The sequence below is a fragment of the Monodelphis domestica genome, chromosome 2, assembly GCF_027887165.1.
Source record: "Monodelphis domestica isolate mMonDom1 chromosome 2, mMonDom1.pri, whole genome shotgun sequence".
Lineage (NCBI taxonomy): Eukaryota > Metazoa > Chordata > Mammalia > Didelphimorphia > Didelphidae > Monodelphis > Monodelphis domestica.
Genome location: NC_077228.1, coordinates 196629781 through 196645624, shown reverse-complemented (window position 1 = coordinate 196645624; position 15844 = coordinate 196629781). Strand labels below are relative to the sequence as shown.

The 15844-nt window shown below is 44.3% G+C and overlaps 1 protein-coding gene and 1 long non-coding RNA gene across 2 annotated transcripts in view; one reads left to right on the top strand and one right to left on the bottom strand.

Annotated features, from left to right (window-relative positions):
* LOC130457221 (uncharacterized) overlaps nt 1-2076 on the bottom strand; it is a 39103-nt gene extending 37027 nt beyond the window's left edge. Inside the window, exon 1 of the long non-coding RNA XR_008916366.1 lies at nt 1733-2076. This is a non-coding gene — a long non-coding RNA (uncharacterized LOC130457221). The remainder of the gene's footprint in view (nt 1-1732) is intronic.
* A 53-nt stretch (nt 2077-2129) lies between these two features.
* PSMD3 (proteasome 26S subunit, non-ATPase 3) lies at nt 2130-12184 on the top strand. The gene is made up of 12 exons (XM_001365981.4): nt 2130-2579; nt 4219-4409; nt 5916-6053; nt 6785-6921; nt 7329-7519; nt 7737-7840; nt 10057-10171; nt 10255-10374; nt 10488-10591; nt 10881-11036; nt 11515-11565; nt 11750-12184. The coding sequence occupies exons 1-12, from the start codon at nt 2342-2344 to the stop codon at nt 11825-11827; spliced, it is 1623 nt and encodes a 540-aa protein (XP_001366018.1). The 5' UTR covers nt 2130-2341; the 3' UTR covers nt 11828-12184.
* The last annotated feature ends 3660 nt before the right edge of the window (nt 12185-15844 follow it).

The window sequence follows — 15844 nt, the reverse complement described above, 5'->3', positions numbered from 1 at the left end:
TCTGCTTGTTCGATAGTTTCCAAAGTGTGCCTATCTCACAAGTGGAATATTTTGGGCTGAGCCTGGACTCAGGTCAGTCCCCAGGCAGTTTATGTTGAATATTGGAATAAAATTAGAAACTTAATTATCAACAATTAGCAAAAGATTTACTTAGAGGGGCAGCTAAGCAGCTCTACAGATAGAGTGCCAGGTGTAGAGTTAGGAGGACCTGGGTTCAAATTTCACCTCAGACATTTCCTGTGTTACCCTGGTTAAATCACTTAATCCCAACTGCCTAACCCTTACTGCTCTTTTGCCTTAAAATTAATACTTATATAAATTATAAGACAGAAAATAAGGGCTTAAAATTTTTACTTAGCCATTCCAGGAAGATTACCAAGTATAGATATCAAGGGAATCAAGTTGAACCAAGGTGATCAAGCAAAATTCCTTTGCCGAGTTGCCCATAATTTTCACCAACCAAACTTCAGAAAGAATGCCTGGAGCTCCTCATGACTTGTTTTATATTCAGGTGATGAGGAAATGATGTCAATACCACAGTGAGTCTAATGGGATCTCTGAATGCTTTATGTTTCTGAGTCTTTTTCATCTTACTCAATTTCCATGGTATGAAATGTCTAGCCATCCATATTTAATATACTTTTAGTAGCTTGAGTGTCTAAGGAGGAGCCAGGGACACTGATATGTAGATTTGAGAAGATCTAAGGAATACCTAAACTTTCTTTTGGAGGCTTCCTCAGGAATAAATGTATGAGCAGAGGACAATGAGACAAAGAGAATAAAACTCTTGAAGGATTGGATGTGGTACACACACCCACTAGATTTGGAGTGAACTAGTAAAATCATTTCACTTCCTCTGCAAAATAAAGAGCTGGAATAGACCAGAGGTTCTTAACCTTTTTGTATCTGGTGAAGCCTTTGAATTCCTCAGAATATTTGATGCCTAAATTCATAATTAAAGGTAATGCTAAATTTCAAGTTCTAATTATACCTGTAATGATGTTATAATCAATACATATAGTATATGTAATAATTTATTAGTTATAATCAATATATTTTATGATAGATTATAATACAGCATATATTTTAATCAAATTGTTTTGTTATAAATAATAATAGTATATATTTTAAACTTACTACATAATATATAACTATAACAATTTTAAAATAAATGGGGTTTTTTCCCCATCCAAGTTCATGAATTCTCCTCTGAAATCTATCTGCTGGCCCCAGGTTAAAAATGCCTGGACTAAGCAATTTCTGTAAGGTCCTTTCCACCTAGCTTTAAATTCAATCTGCACCTGTCCGTCTGAAAGCTTGGCCTAGCGACAGAAGCACTGCAACAGAAAGCCAGGAAAGAGAGGGGGTCCAATCCCAACTTAGCAGGGTTTCCATGTATGTGCCCTAGAGCAAATTCCTTCCAGTTTTCCCCTCCGAAAAAATGCGAAGTCGATCCTGCAAGGGTCCTTCCAGTCTTGGTTCCTCGGACCCTGGGAGGGACCCGCCACTGGGCCCTAGCCCGCGGCCCCCACCACCCTGGGCTCCCTCTCCCAACCCCACGCCCTGCGACCACTTCAAACTAACGTGGGGACCTCCCCCCACTTCAGTGACCCCATCTCCATGGAGTTGTCCCCACCCCTCTCCGACGCCAGGGCTTATGTTTCTTTCCCTCCTCCTAGATTTTTCCCCTCGCTTGCCCCGACTGTACCACTCCTCCCCACTGGTATCTTACCCACTCTCGCGCCACGCCACGGGACCGCGGCAGTTGACAGGCGGACACGCAGGCGCAACTCGAGATTCCCGAAGCTCACGCATGAAATTTGACTAGCAACTCATGACGTCTTGGAAACGTGCGCCAGGATTGGCCGTGCCTAATTTGACAAGAGGGATGGAGGGGGAGGGAAACGAGGAATCTCGGTTTGAGACTATGGTGACCCCTTGTGGACAAGCATAGGAAAGTACACCCTAGAGTAAAATTAAAAAAATAAACAAACCAACCCCAAACTGGCTGCTGGGCGGGGCGGGGTAGGGAGGGGAGCCGTAGATTGGCTCCTCCCCACTCCTCCACCCCTCCTCGTTACGTCAGCCTCAGGCCTATAACTCGGCGCTTGATTTCTTTCCCCTGTCCCTTCTCGGCCATCGGCCCACCGGGCCTGGGCACGTCCCAGAAGCCCCAACGCCGGGGAAGGGTTTGCAGCTGCTCCGTCATCGTGCGCCAGGACGCGAGCCCGCGCGCGCGCACAAGCCCCGTCCGGCGCCCCCGGTCCCCGGCGCGAGCGCTCACGAGAGGCCCCGGCTCCGGCCCCCTGGACTAGGCCGCGCCCCGGGAACTCCGGGCGCCATGAAGCAAGAGGGCTCAGCGCGGCGCCGCGGCGCCGACAAAGCGAAGCAGCCGCCGGGCGGAGGAGAGCAGGAGCCGCCGCCCCCGCCGCCGCCGCCGCCGCCCCCGGCCGCCCCCCTGGATGTGGAGATGAAGGAGGAGGCGGCGGCGGCGGCTGGCGGAGCAGCCGGGGAGGGCGAGGGCAAAGTGGCCTCGGGAGAGCGTTCCCAGCGGGAGCTGGACACAGTCACCTTGGAGGGTGAGGGTCCCGGTCCGGGCCGCGCCTGCTGCGGAGAGGCGAGGGGGTTTGGGGAGGTCTGATCTGGGACAGGGCCCTTCCCCTAGCCCCTAGGGGTTCCCGTGCCCCCTCTTCAGTACCACTCCAGGATTATTCCCGCCCCCCCAGTCACGCCCGCATCTTCGGGGGTCACTCTTCTACCCCTGCTCTGGGACTGGCCCGACGTGGATATGACATCTGGCTGGGTTCCCTGCATGCATGCATGCTCGGCGGTGGGACGCCACCCTGCTTCTCCTCGCCCTGATGGTTTTGGACAGCCTGGCATATCGAGGGCTGTGCTCCACTTTCCCACTTCCTTGTTTCTTTTGCTTCAAGCCCATACTGGCATCAGATCTTCCAGTCTCTACAGGCACATACACAAACCCATCCATTCACTTGGGTCTTATCCTTGGTTGGAGGTGGTCCTGCCCACCACTGCCTTCCTTACTGCCTTGTTCTCTTTCCTCCCAAGACCTTCAAGTTCTTGGGTTATCAGTCCCACTGGCCTTATCCTCATTGTGAAAGAAGAGAGCTGTTCTGTATAAATGTTTTACTAGCTGGGGTAATCTCTGTAACCTTCACAGTTCTTTAGAGGCCCCTTTTTCAGGGACTCATTTCATATGTAATCCACAGGTGTTGGTATTGAACCAATGTGACAGTTCATTCGGTTTTATAATATCTTTTCTCTGGCCAGAAAAGGGGGCTGGGAATTTCTTCCTACCCCACCAATCAAAACTATTTTCATAATGTATTAGGTATTCTTAGTATTATGAGATTTTACATTTCTATATGGTGAATGTCAATAGATATGTCTTATAGTAAGTAAACAATCTCAGGAGGGGTCTTTGATCATTTTTAAGCAAATAAAAGAGACCAAAAAGTTTAGGAACCAATGCTCTCCTTTTCCATATTACTAGAAATCTTAGGTCTCACAGAAACATTGAGATTGGTGCATTTCTGCTTCCAGTTAGTACATTTATGGTGGTGGCAGTTTTGAGCTTTTCTAACCATAATAAAACCAGAAATTTTATTCTTATAAACATAGTTTTTTCTTTAAATTGGACCTGAGTCCATAGATGTGAAGAACTTATTTTAATAGGTTCAAGCTTACTATAACTTAGAGTTCTAAAGAGTTGCTTGGGGGACCTGATAGATTAAGTGACTTGCCCTTAGTCATACATCAAGTATCTGTTAGAGGCAGAATTGTTCTGGGATGTGTGCATACATAAATACTTTTTGAAATACTACTTAAGATGGTATGGACAACCCTTGGAGTACCATTGAATAATTATTGCTGTTGTTATTGCTCCATCAAATGAATCTTTCATTTTTCACTCTTCTGCCCCCTTTTCTTTCTTTATTGCCCTATTTTAATTTTTTTCCTTATCTTCTGAATGTGCTTTAGACCTATAAACAAGACATTCATAAACACTACAACCCCAATAATCACACTCGAGGCTAACAAGGTTGCTAATCTCTGTTGTAAAAGAGGGGCCCCTGGGTAACTTTGCCAGGTACCTGCATTACTGATTAAATGCTTTGGCATGAGGCATGGGGACAGAAGGGCAAGCTGGCAGTTAGAGTAGGTAAGGACTCTCTTTAATCCTCTGGTCCTCCACAGACATCAAGGAACATGTGAAGCAGCTGGAGAAGGCCGTTTCAGGCAAGGAGCCCCGATTTGTGCTGAGGGCACTCCGGATGTTACCTTCCACTTCACGCCGCCTCAACCCCTATGTTCTCTACAAGGCTGTTATTGGCTTTTTCACCTCCAATAATGTCACCCGTGATTTCTTACTCGCCTTCTTGGAAGAGGTGAGTGGGTCAGACCATTATCAGGAGTTTGTATTAGGCAGACTTTCTTCCCTGCAAATTCCCTTGACCAGGTCAACATCCATATTCTCCTTTCATATGATTTTGACTGCTCCCTAAGACCCCTGTTGTCCTGAATATTCAGTGTGAGAAGGTGGTCTAAAAAGTTCTGTTTGGGCAATTAATGTCCCTGTAACAAGTTCAGTTAGCCAAGGAAACTAGCCTGTCAGCCTGATAGTCTCCTTTCCTGGCCAGAAAATAAGACAGGGATTCTCTTTCCACCTTACCAATCTTAGCTATTTCCCATTGTTTCCCAGTGAGTACTTCTTGTATGACTAGGATTATCTGTCCCATAAACTTGTCATGTTCATCCTTCTTACCTTTGTTTATACTTTAGGCACCCACCCACAGCATTCCCTTCTTCCTTTCTCTTACCCACATCTTAATCATATTTAAGGCCTAGCCCAAGTCCTCAACTTCCATCCTGAGTACTCTAGTCCTTACTGATCTCCAGCTTCTAAAAGCCTATGACATGATAATACATGTATAACCCAGTTTAAATTGCTTACCATCTCTGAGAAGAGGGGATTTGAGAAGAGTGAGGCAATTTGGATCTTTTCATTTCAGAAGATGTATGTTGAAGATTGTTATTGCGTGTAGTTAGGAATATATCTTTGAATTTTTTAAAAAGTCAATGATATGCATAGTCAACCCTAGGATATGAAAACCTAGAAAATGTGGTAATATAATAGTGGAAGAATAGAACTTTTTTTTCCAGAAAAACTGAAAAAGAAAGGGGGAAACAATTTTCTCAAATTTTAATGAGTCTTAATATCTCTAAATATGTCAAATGGGAATTGTTAAACTAAATTATGTATTTTAACATGTTTGTCTTTACACCAACATTATGACTTAGATCTGTGAATAGAATATTAACTGGGCATATGGTACACACCTGTAATCCCTGATTCTGAGGAAACCAAGGCTGGTAGATCATTTAATTGGCAATCCTGAGTTGAAGTGGTCTGAGACAGTCAGGTGTCCCCACTAATATCAGCATCAGTGTGGTGAGCCCCCTGGGAGAGGGAAAACAAAGAGGCCCAGGTCAGAAACAATGGGTCAGATTTCTTGTACCCATCAGAAGTGGGATATGGCCTATTGCACTTTAGCCTGGCCGAGATAAGGAAACCCATTTTTCTCTTCCCTTTCCAAAAAAGACAATTTACTACTTCCTTTTTTTTTCTCCCTAAAACTATTGCTTGCTGCTTCGTGACTTCAGAAGCTCCAGATAGTTTACATTTCATATCTGTCTCATAACTTAGTTAATTGTAAACTCTTGTATCCTTTTATACATGACATTTTTGTTTCCCCAGCTAAATTGTAAGCTTTGGGGACTTAGGAATATATCTAATGTGGCTAAACTAATGGCATTGAGCATATTTGTAAGAACTTATTGTTGGTTGATTAATTTAATTGAGGTACTTCATAAGTGGCCCTAATCTCTTCTAGCCCATGGATACAGAAGTAGATTTGCAGTTCCGTCCCAGGACAGGAAAAGCTGCCTCTGCCCCTCTCTTACCTGAAGTGGATGCATATCTCCAGCTTCTCATGGTTATCTTCCTGATGAACAGCAAACGCTACAAGGAGGTACTAAGCAGGGGATGATGGTGGTGAATGTGGCCCAACAAACATTATTAAGTGAACTATATTGGCATAAAAGGTTTTGAAACAAACTCTTTAAGATTCTTGTAGAATATAGAAAAAACTGGGTCTGTTTTCTGTTCCAATTTACTAATGCTCCCATGTTGTTACTCCCTTCACTTTCCAACAAAGGAGGTTCCCTCATTGCCATCCAGAGTAGATAAGATGTCATCATACAGGCACTCATCAGTCATCCCCTACTTATCAAGGGAAGTAGAATTGGAAACTTGGAGTCAAGAGGCAGCTAGGTGGCTCAGTGGATAGAGCCAGGGCTGGGGATGGGAGGTCCTGGATTCAAATGTGGACTCAGCATTTCCTAGCCATGTGACCCCGTGCAAATCACTTAACCCCAGTTCCCTAATCCTTGCTGTCTTCTGCCTTGGAACTGATACTTAGTATCAATTCTAAGACAGAAAGTAAGAGGTTTTTTAAAAAGAAAGAAAGAAACTTGAGTCACCCTGTTCAAGATACTACTAAATTCTTCCAGCCACAGATGAACAGTCCTGCCATCGTTCCTGGAGCACAAGGAACAAGATAGTAGTAGTCAGGTTCTTGGGCCAAAGAAACTGTAGATGCTGAGTTTAGACTTCAGTGTTTTATATACATCAGATCATCCCCTCCAGCCTCACCCTTTGCACACTCACACACACATATGCTTCTCTTTGCTCCCTTTCAAGGCACAAAAAGTTTCTGATGACCTCATGCAGAAAATCAGTACACAGAACCGCCGCGCCCTAGACCTGGTGGCAGCAAAGTGTTATTATTACCATGCCCGTGTCTATGAGTTCTTAGACAAACTGGATGTGGTTCGCAGGTACGGAGGGACCTCTGGCCAGGTTGTGAAGAGTCAAGGTCAGGCCATTGATACGGGACAAGAGACAAAAGGTCTGTGATCTCTACAGCTTTGAGAACTCCCTTCTAAGGCAGATTAGCAGCCTGTGGCTTAGTGACCTAGGAAAGGCAAGATTTGAGGTTCTGCCAACTCCAGGCCCACTCCTCTCCAGACTGTTCCATGCTGCCTGCCTTTTAGTCCATTGAGACCACAGATCATTTGTTATTTATGGATAGACCCATGTGTTGGGGAAGGGAAGAAGGGTACTGTCAGATACCAAAGGAATATGAACTCTTAAGAGATCTGAGGAGGTGTGAACTGCTAAGGGGACAAGAGAAATGAATAATTCAAATTGGTCTAGTCAGCACTCACAGACCCTCTCCCTGCAGCTTCCTGCATGCCCGGTTACGAACAGCCACCCTTAGGCATGATGCAGATGGCCAGGCCACTTTACTTAACCTCCTGTTGCGAAACTACCTGCATTACAGCCTGTATGACCAGGCTGAGAAATTGGTATCCAAGTCCGTATTCCCTGAGCAAGCCAACAACAATGAGTGGGCAAGGTACCTCTACTACACAGGTGAGCAAAGGGACCCTTACCTACTCTCCAGAAAGTGCTATGGGATGTGCCACACTGCTCTCTGCCAGGAGAATGGGCATTCCCCCAGGGATCTCCCTAGTGTGGATAGGGGAGGGGACAGTACAATTAGGGGCATAGAGGCTCTGAATCAGAGGATAGGTTGGAATGGTACTGTATCAGTAGTTTATGCTCTCCGTCCTTTTTTCCATATACACAGGGCGAATCAAAGCCATCCAGCTGGAATACTCTGAGGCCCGAAGAACCATGACCAATGCTTTGCGCAAGGCCCCCCAGCACACAGCTGTTGGCTTCAAACAGACAGTAAGGAGCAGCCACTGTATTATTCTCTTCCCTCTACTCTCAATTGTCCCCCACATTCTCATTAAAGTTTTAGTAAAAAAATATTTTTGTATATAACACTATACTGAGAGAATTATACAAGGTATCATCCCTTTTTCCTAGAAACATACTCCTTAAAAAGGAATGTTAAGGTGCCCTTCCTGGTTCATAATCATTGGGAGATGGGCTTGGAGCCTAGTTCTAGTTGCTCTAATCTAGCCATTGACCAAGGGTACTTTTGTGGGATGGTTGACCAAATCTGGAGGTGTATATTCTATGGCCAGTATTATTTCTCTGTAATACTAACTGACCAGAGAGGGAATAAATTTGGCCTTCTAAGCCCTTTATTATTTGACAGATATTTAGGATTTATTGTGTTCTCAGCATTTTAGGTGATATGAAAGAAGTATTAGACATGGCTTCTACCCTTGGATAAGTCCAAATTTGGAGTTAGGAGACCTTTGTTCACTCTCAGCTCTGCCAGTAGCTTGTGAGCAAGTTTCAGAATCTTATTTAGTTTCTTATTCAGTAAAATGAATTTGTTACAGCCTACATCTATATTGTTGTAAAGATCAAATTTGATCACATAAGCCAATCCAATGGGAGTTGTGTGGGCAGAGGACTACATGCAGAGCAGGCTTTATCAGAGAAGATAGGCCTGGGAGAATGGGTGTAATTCTGACAGCATGAGAGAGAAGTTGGAAAGAAGAGTAAATATGAAGGCACCAGACAGTCTTCAAGACAGAAATTCTAAAATCTCCTTAGAAGCCACAACCAATTACAGAGCTGTAGTTTCTAACATCCATTAAACACAAGGGTAAAAGACCATGTGCTATATAACCCAAGGAAAATAACCCTGCATTATAGGAAGGGGCTAGAGTGGGCAAGATTTGTGGCTCCAAGCAGGCCAGGCTTCCCATCAGTCATAAATCCAGCCATTCCCCTCCAGGACTTCCATTTCTTTAGATAACAGAGGAAGAGAGATTTTTTTTTAATTAAGTTTTTATTGTTATTTCTGTTTCTTACACCACCTTGGCACCCTCTACATATGAACCCCTCCCAGAGAACCAACACATATTACAAGTATTTTTTTAGAGAAGGAAAAAAAAACTGATCAGTACATTGAAAAAGTCCAAAAACACATTCAGTACATGAAGAGCTTAGCTAGGTGTCTTCTATTTTAGTGAGAGATTTGTGACTGCTGTCTGCTTTGCCAGTCTGTGACCCTGTACTGAAGGGAAAACTTTCCATTGCCACTGACCTAATAATTTCACTTAAAGTTCACAGATAAGCAGAAAGCAACTCAAAACCAACAAACCAACCTCATTGAGACTTTTTTGAGTGAAATAAGTAGTTTAATAACTCATTTTTTAGCTAAAAATGGGGAATATAATTTCTTTAACATGTTAAAGTTCATTTAAAGAAGGCACAGGTGGAGCCAGCAGTGAACTTTTCTGCCCATTCCACTCCCTGCTTCTTTATGACATCCCTCTTCCACTCTACCCACACCATTCTCCTTTCTTCCCTTTTACAGACAGCCTAGAACTTTAGCTCCTGTCCTTTGGCAACCCCCTGTCCCATCCCACACTAACCCCAGGGGACCACATTTATGGACTTCATATGGTCAGTGAAGTTGCCTTAATTTGCCCCCATTCCCTCACTAACACCTTCCAGCGCAGCCACTTTGACCTGTACCCCAGGTCCAACCTACCATCTGGAGCTCTTCTCCCTCCTGCTTCTTTGACGCCCCCAAACCACCAACCTAGCTGACCTATGCCTAGCATTTAGCAGACCTTTCAACAAACTCTGCATAACAAAGCCTAGGGTCCTGAGTTTTGGGCTTCCTGCCTCTGTTGTAAATGCCTCTCCCATTCCACCGCAAATAGGGGCACCTGTTCCCCCTCTCTGAGCAAGACTGAGGTGCTGAACAAGTTTGTAGGTGGGAGATGGAAACATAGGCTTTGTACTTAGAGCTTTCATCTCTTATCAGTGTGGGACAGAAACCTTCTTTGTGGCCAACTAAAATTAAATTGGGAAGTATGCCCTACCTAGATGGGGGATGCCGAGGTTCATAAAATTTGCCCCTAAAGCAGGATTCTACTAACTCCCTTGTACCTTTTCCCACTTTGGGACTAAGCTTCTGTTCAGTGTTTATCAGTTAAAAATTCTAACTTTTCATTTTGCCATTCCTTTCTCAGGTGCACAAACTGCTCATTGTGGTGGAACTGCTGCTGGGGGAGATCCCAGATCGACTCCAGTTTCGCCAGCCTTCACTCAAGCGCTCCCTCATGCCCTACTTCCTTCTGACCCAAGGTAGGGCTCCCTCACTCCTCTTACATTCCCACTCTGGCTCACCTCCTTCCTCCGCCATGCCAACATTTCTTGTCTCCTTGCAGCTGTCAGGACAGGAAATCTAGCCAAGTTCAACCTGGTCCTGGATCAGTTTGGAGAAAAGTTTCAGGCAGATGGGACCTACACCCTGATCATAAGACTGCGACACAATGTAATTAAAACAGGTATGGATCAAGGTTTGGGGCTTTGGAGAAAAAACTTCTTTAAAACTGAGTCTTTTGGGGGGGGGGTGTTTGGGAGAGAGCTGTGGCTCATGGTGCCCTTCCTCCCTCTCCAGGTGTGCGCATGATCAGCCTTTCCTACTCCCGAATATCCCTGGCTGACATTGCCCAGAAGCTGCAGCTGGACAGCCCAGAGGATGCAGAGTTCATTGTTGCCAAGGTGGGAATAAGTCAGAGACCAAACTGGCCCAACTCATCTTCCTAAAGTCCAGGGGACATCTGGGAATTGGGACAGGGAGAAAAGGAGAATAGTCTTTTAGCATTGTCTATGCTTCCTGGGATAGAAAGTGCAGTACTTGGTTCAACATAGTCAAGTGGGTTCTCTCACTTAACTGCCAGACATGAAAAAGATGAGGGAATGTGGTGGGAACGTGAAACCAGAAGGAGATGGGGGCTGGAAGGGTCTTTCTGATGATCTCTTTTTGTTCTCCTTGCTGTGGGCTATATAGGCCATCCGGGATGGTGTCATAGAGGCTAGCATCAACCATGAAAAGGGATATGTCCAGTCCAAGGAAATGATTGACATTTATTCTACCCGAGAGCCTCAGTTGGCCTTCCACCAACGCATCTCCTTCTGCCTAGACATCCACAATATGTCTGTCAAGGTGAGCATCCTGAGATTGGCAATGGAACTGATGCTGGGAAGCCAGCAGTCTTTATGAAGTATTTGTCAGGTGCTTTCAGCATGGTTGATGTTCCCTAGGCCCAGCTAAGCTCTTAGCTACAACTCATTCATTTTAGTTTTAGTTAAACAAAGTAAGACCCATAGAGCCTAAATGATTTGCTTGAAGTAACAGTTGTAATACAGTAAGAATTTAGTCAGCTATGTGAAAGGCCCTGAAGGTAAAAATACTAAGGTGAGACTGCCCTCTGGGAGCTCACCTTCTACTTACTAGTGGGTGGAATCACCAGAAGTAAAATTCAAGCCTCCGGATATCCCATCCCAAGTATCTCACACTGTCAGAATGTCAGTCTTTCTGCTTCACTTAAGCTCTGCAATTGAAAAACTAAATTTGTAAACTTGGTCTGTTAACCTCTGACCATTTCTCTTCTCTCCTTCACCCCTCACCCCTTTTGCTTTAGGCCATGAGGTTCCCTCCCAAATCTTACAACAAGGACCTCGAGTCTGCAGAGGTAAGTGCTTACATCTTTAAGAAAAACCTTACCTTGCAGCAGGGTTAAGAGTCATGGGTTGGGGGGGGATTTGAGTTGCCACCCTCAGGGAGCTCTTTTGTTATTGGCCATTGTGGTTGGGAGAGGAAGACTCCAGTAGTAGCACACAGCCCCAGACCTTGATCCCTTGACTCCTTCTCTTCAGGAGCGGCGTGAGCGAGAGCAGCAGGATCTGGAGTTTGCTAAGGAGATGGCCGAAGATGACGATGACAGCTTCCCTTGAACAGGGCGGCTGGGGAGGGGTAGGGGTGAGTGGGGCTGGCTCTATGTCTCCCCCCTCTGGGGCCCCCTTTTCCAGAGAGCCTCCTCCCCCACAGTGTCTCACAGACTGTGCATGTGCAGGGTTGAGGGACGGGGACTGACCCCCACCCGATCACAGGGCCTCTCTCCAGCCGTTGGCTCGGCAGATGGAGGGCAGGCAGGCAGGCAGGCTCCCCAGGGCAGGGTCCTGGCCAGCAGGATAGGAGGGGGCAGCCCCATGTTCTCCTCTGGGGAGAGGGGGTATAGGGGTGGGACACGTTGGGTTGTATGTTTTTTGAAGCTTCAATTATGACTTTTAAACAATAAAAAGTTCTCCAAAGCTCTATGTCAGTTGATTGTCATGCACTTATCCAAGGATTTTTGCCCCTGTAGGAGATGTGGGAGCCCAAACCTTTTCTTTCTTTTTTTTTTAGAATGGATACTAAGTATCATTTCTATAGCAGAAGAGGGGTGAGGTCTAGGAAGTGGGGGCTAAGTGATTTGTTCAGGGTCACACAGCTAGGAGGTGTCTGAGGTTAGATTTAAATCTAGGACCCAATGCCCTATACCCAATGTCTCTTGAGGGGAAAGAAAATGAAATGGATGATAAAGCAAAATAAAGTGGGCAGGGCTGGCAGAATTGGGAAGGGAGAGATTCTGGATGAGAGGCTGATAAGAAAGGGAAGAAATGGAGCCTCGAGGTGAGTGCAGTCACTGGGGGTTTGTGTCAGCAACAGTGAGCCAGTGTTTTTGAGGTAGCTTCTTTAGAATCCCAAGGGTCAAACTGACTGAAAAGCTCCATTCTGGTCCTCAAGAATTCTCAAGAATCAAGAACCATCCTGCTCCTGCTATCCCACACAAAGCATGTCACACATACTGTACAAGAAACCTCTGGTCCAGCCCAACTGATGATTTTCCCAAAGCCCACCTTTTATAGGCTTGCCTCTGCTTTCTAAGCTCCTGCCTATGGAGTGTTCTCTTCATGGATCATTTCATGACTCTTAAAGCCTTCTTGACCACCTTAGTCCAGCCCTTATTGTCTGTCCCACTTATTTGGTACTAAGATCCTGTCTTATGGCCAAGTTAACTTCATGGGTGAACATCTCTCTGACTACCCTATACAGTCTTTGAAGGCATGGATGGCTTTGGCTAAAAGTCAATTCAAGTATTCTTAAGAACTACCTCTATGGCCACTATTTACAATTCCTCCTTTCTGATCCTTAGTGATCTAGCCAAAATGCTACTCCCTCCCTACTCTGTACCACCTGTCCCCAGGCCTGGGATAGTACTAGCACCCTCTCCATGAAGCTCTTCTCCAACCCCATGAGCTATCAGGAGCCTTCTGCTTAAATGATTTCATGTCTACCTCTTGCATTTATTCTCTTTATTCTGTGTATGCTTAATATATGACTTTGTCTCTCCCCATTAGAAGGATAGTTCTTTGTGCGTAAAGCCTGTTTCATTCATTGTATTTATATCACCATCCCCTGGCCCCTTATAAGCACTTAATAAATCCTAAATTTATTGTAGAGATAGCTGCTGGGCCCTGGTATTCCAAGAGGAGCTTTATTCTTATTACTTGTTAAATTATTACTTCATTAAATTATTGTTTAGTATTAATAAATGATGCAATAAATTATATAATATAAACATGTCAAATATATAAATTGTTATTTATTAAATTATTGCTTTATTAAATACTACCGTTATTACACACCTCTTGTGCTAAGCAATAGATATGGCACAGGGCTAAGAAAGGCCTTGTTCTGTGTTGCTGAAATAGTTTTCCAAGGTCAGGCCTTTTTCTTTTGCTCATTTTGGGGGGTGGCAGGGTTTTAATAACCTTTCCTATATGTTGAAGCTCAGCTCCATTTCTGAGATGGAGAAAGTACTGTCCCTTCCAGGGAACCAAGTGCACTGGATTGGGCTAGATTCTACTCAGCTGCCTATTCCCCTTGAGTGTACTTGCACTGGACCAGCTCTTCACACTCCCTTACACTGCCAGTTCCAGTGCTCTCACCCCCATCATGTGTGTGTGTGTGTGTGTGTGTGTATGGGCATGCGCACGCACATACCCACTAAGTAATTTGGAGTGGGTTTGGAAGGACATTCCTTACTCTTGTAAGGATTGAATTTAATGTTTGGATAATAATTTTATGAAATTATGTGGTCGCCAATATTTATCATATTTTGAGTCAGAAATTTACTCACAAATATTTACAAATCGAAAGGGAATAATAAATTAAGAGAAATGTGAGGGGAATAGCAACCTAAAGCTCTCAACCAGGAAGGCTGGTAGTAACCACATGGCCTCCTCCAAGATGGAAGCTAGTCTCTTAGGAAACTAGGAAAGTAGTCAGCCTTTCCCTCACCTAACAAAGTAGTCCAGGAATCAGAGTCTAAGTTGAAGCCGAGCTCCAAGCCATGATTTAAGCCAAAGTCTCCAGCAAGCTCCCTCAAAGACTACCCAGTTAGAAGGCTGTCTCCAGAAGACAATCCTCTCCAAGACCATCTCCCCAGACTGAGTTCAGGGCTTGCTTTTATAGTGATTCCTTGTCTCTGCCCCTCTTCACAGGGGCCAATCAGTTTCCAAAATTGTCTGGCACTGCCCAAGGTGTTCACAGTTTCTCAGGGTGTGAACTCTTATAAGTTACTGAGTGATTGAGTTTCTGAGGGTGAATTCTCTTGTGAATTCTTAAAAGAACAAGTTTCTGACTGAGTTTTTTAAAAGGGATGGAGCTCTTCTAAGTATCTTGCTGGCTTCTCACCTAGCACTAAGTAGGGTGTGAATTCACTAAGTGGTTTGCTTGAGCTCCTCCACCTAGTTCAAGCTTGTGTTAATTCAATCAAAGGAGAGTTAATCCTGTCTTCACAATCTAGTGAGGTACTTAAGTTATTGTTAACCAAAGTGTTAGCTCCAACTAGGCAAAGAGAATAAAGGATACCCTTCACAAGTGTAAACAAAAAGAACAAAGAATTCCCTTTTACACTCCATCAGCTTAGCTACCCAAAAGACTTTGCTCTCAAATAGCTCACAATCAAAATTCCTGCTTGAAATCTTCTGTAATAAGTGAACAATCACAGATCTAGAGCTGAAAGTAACTTTAAAAGCTGCCTATTCCAACCTCTTTTTACAGATGAGGACTCTGACTCTGGTCCTGCAAGATTATTGACTTGGCCAACATCACATAGACAGCATCAGAGATGATGGGACTAGAACCCGTTTTGACACCAGAGCCAAGTGCACTTTACACTGCAGAGACAATTGTCATCCTTGACTTCACCTGCAAAAGTCAGAAATGACTTAAAGACCGTTTTCTTCAACCTGTTAGGATCTAATCATCCATGTTGTTAGTTTTTCAATTTAAATCATTTCTTGGTTCAGTTCCTTTGGGAAATTGTGAAGTTCTCTTAACTCCAAGCTTCTCCCCAAGACAAAGGTCTATTTTTTTTAAATACCAATATTCTATGGGCACAATTGCACAGCTGTCGATCCTGTAATGCCAGAATCTCCAAATTTAAAACAAGTATCATCTAAGAGATAAAATCATAGATCTGTTTGGGTACCACCTCTTAAGAATGTTTCATGTTTTTTATCTAAAAAAATTTTTACTTATCCTAAACTTACCCCTCTTCAGCTCATGGAATGGTCTTTCTAAAATTTGGGGATTTGCTGAGTGGAAGCTCTGGGTTCACCTTGTCCAAACCCTTTTGTGAATTTATAGATTTCAATGCTATCCCTTCAGTTTTTGTCTTTGCAGTGTGGAATTATGCAACTTTTAATAATCTACCTTCATAGGAACCCTCTAAATCCCTTGGTCATCTTTGATGAAACTCTTCTAGTTCTCCTTGGTGCAGTGTAACCAGAGGCACGGATAATGTTCCAAGAAGTTTTATCTAAGGGTGAGATGACATTTTCTCTTGCTTCCAACACTTCTTGGTGATACTATCCAGAGCAGTGTTCTGCCTGCAATAAATACTTAACAAATGTGAAGGTAAA

Coding starts and splice junctions, on each gene's coding strand:
- PSMD3 (XM_001365981.4), top strand. CDS start 2,342: ATGAAGCAAGAGGGCTCAGCGCGGCGCCGCGGCGCCGACAAAGCGAAG. Junction 2,580..4,218: donor GGACACAGTCACCTTGGAGG/GTGAGGGTCCCG, acceptor GGTCCTCCACAG/ACATCAAGGAACATGTGAAG. Junction 7,841..10,056: donor CTGTTGGCTTCAAACAGACA/GTAAGGAGCAGC, acceptor TTCCTTTCTCAG/GTGCACAAACTGCTCATTGT.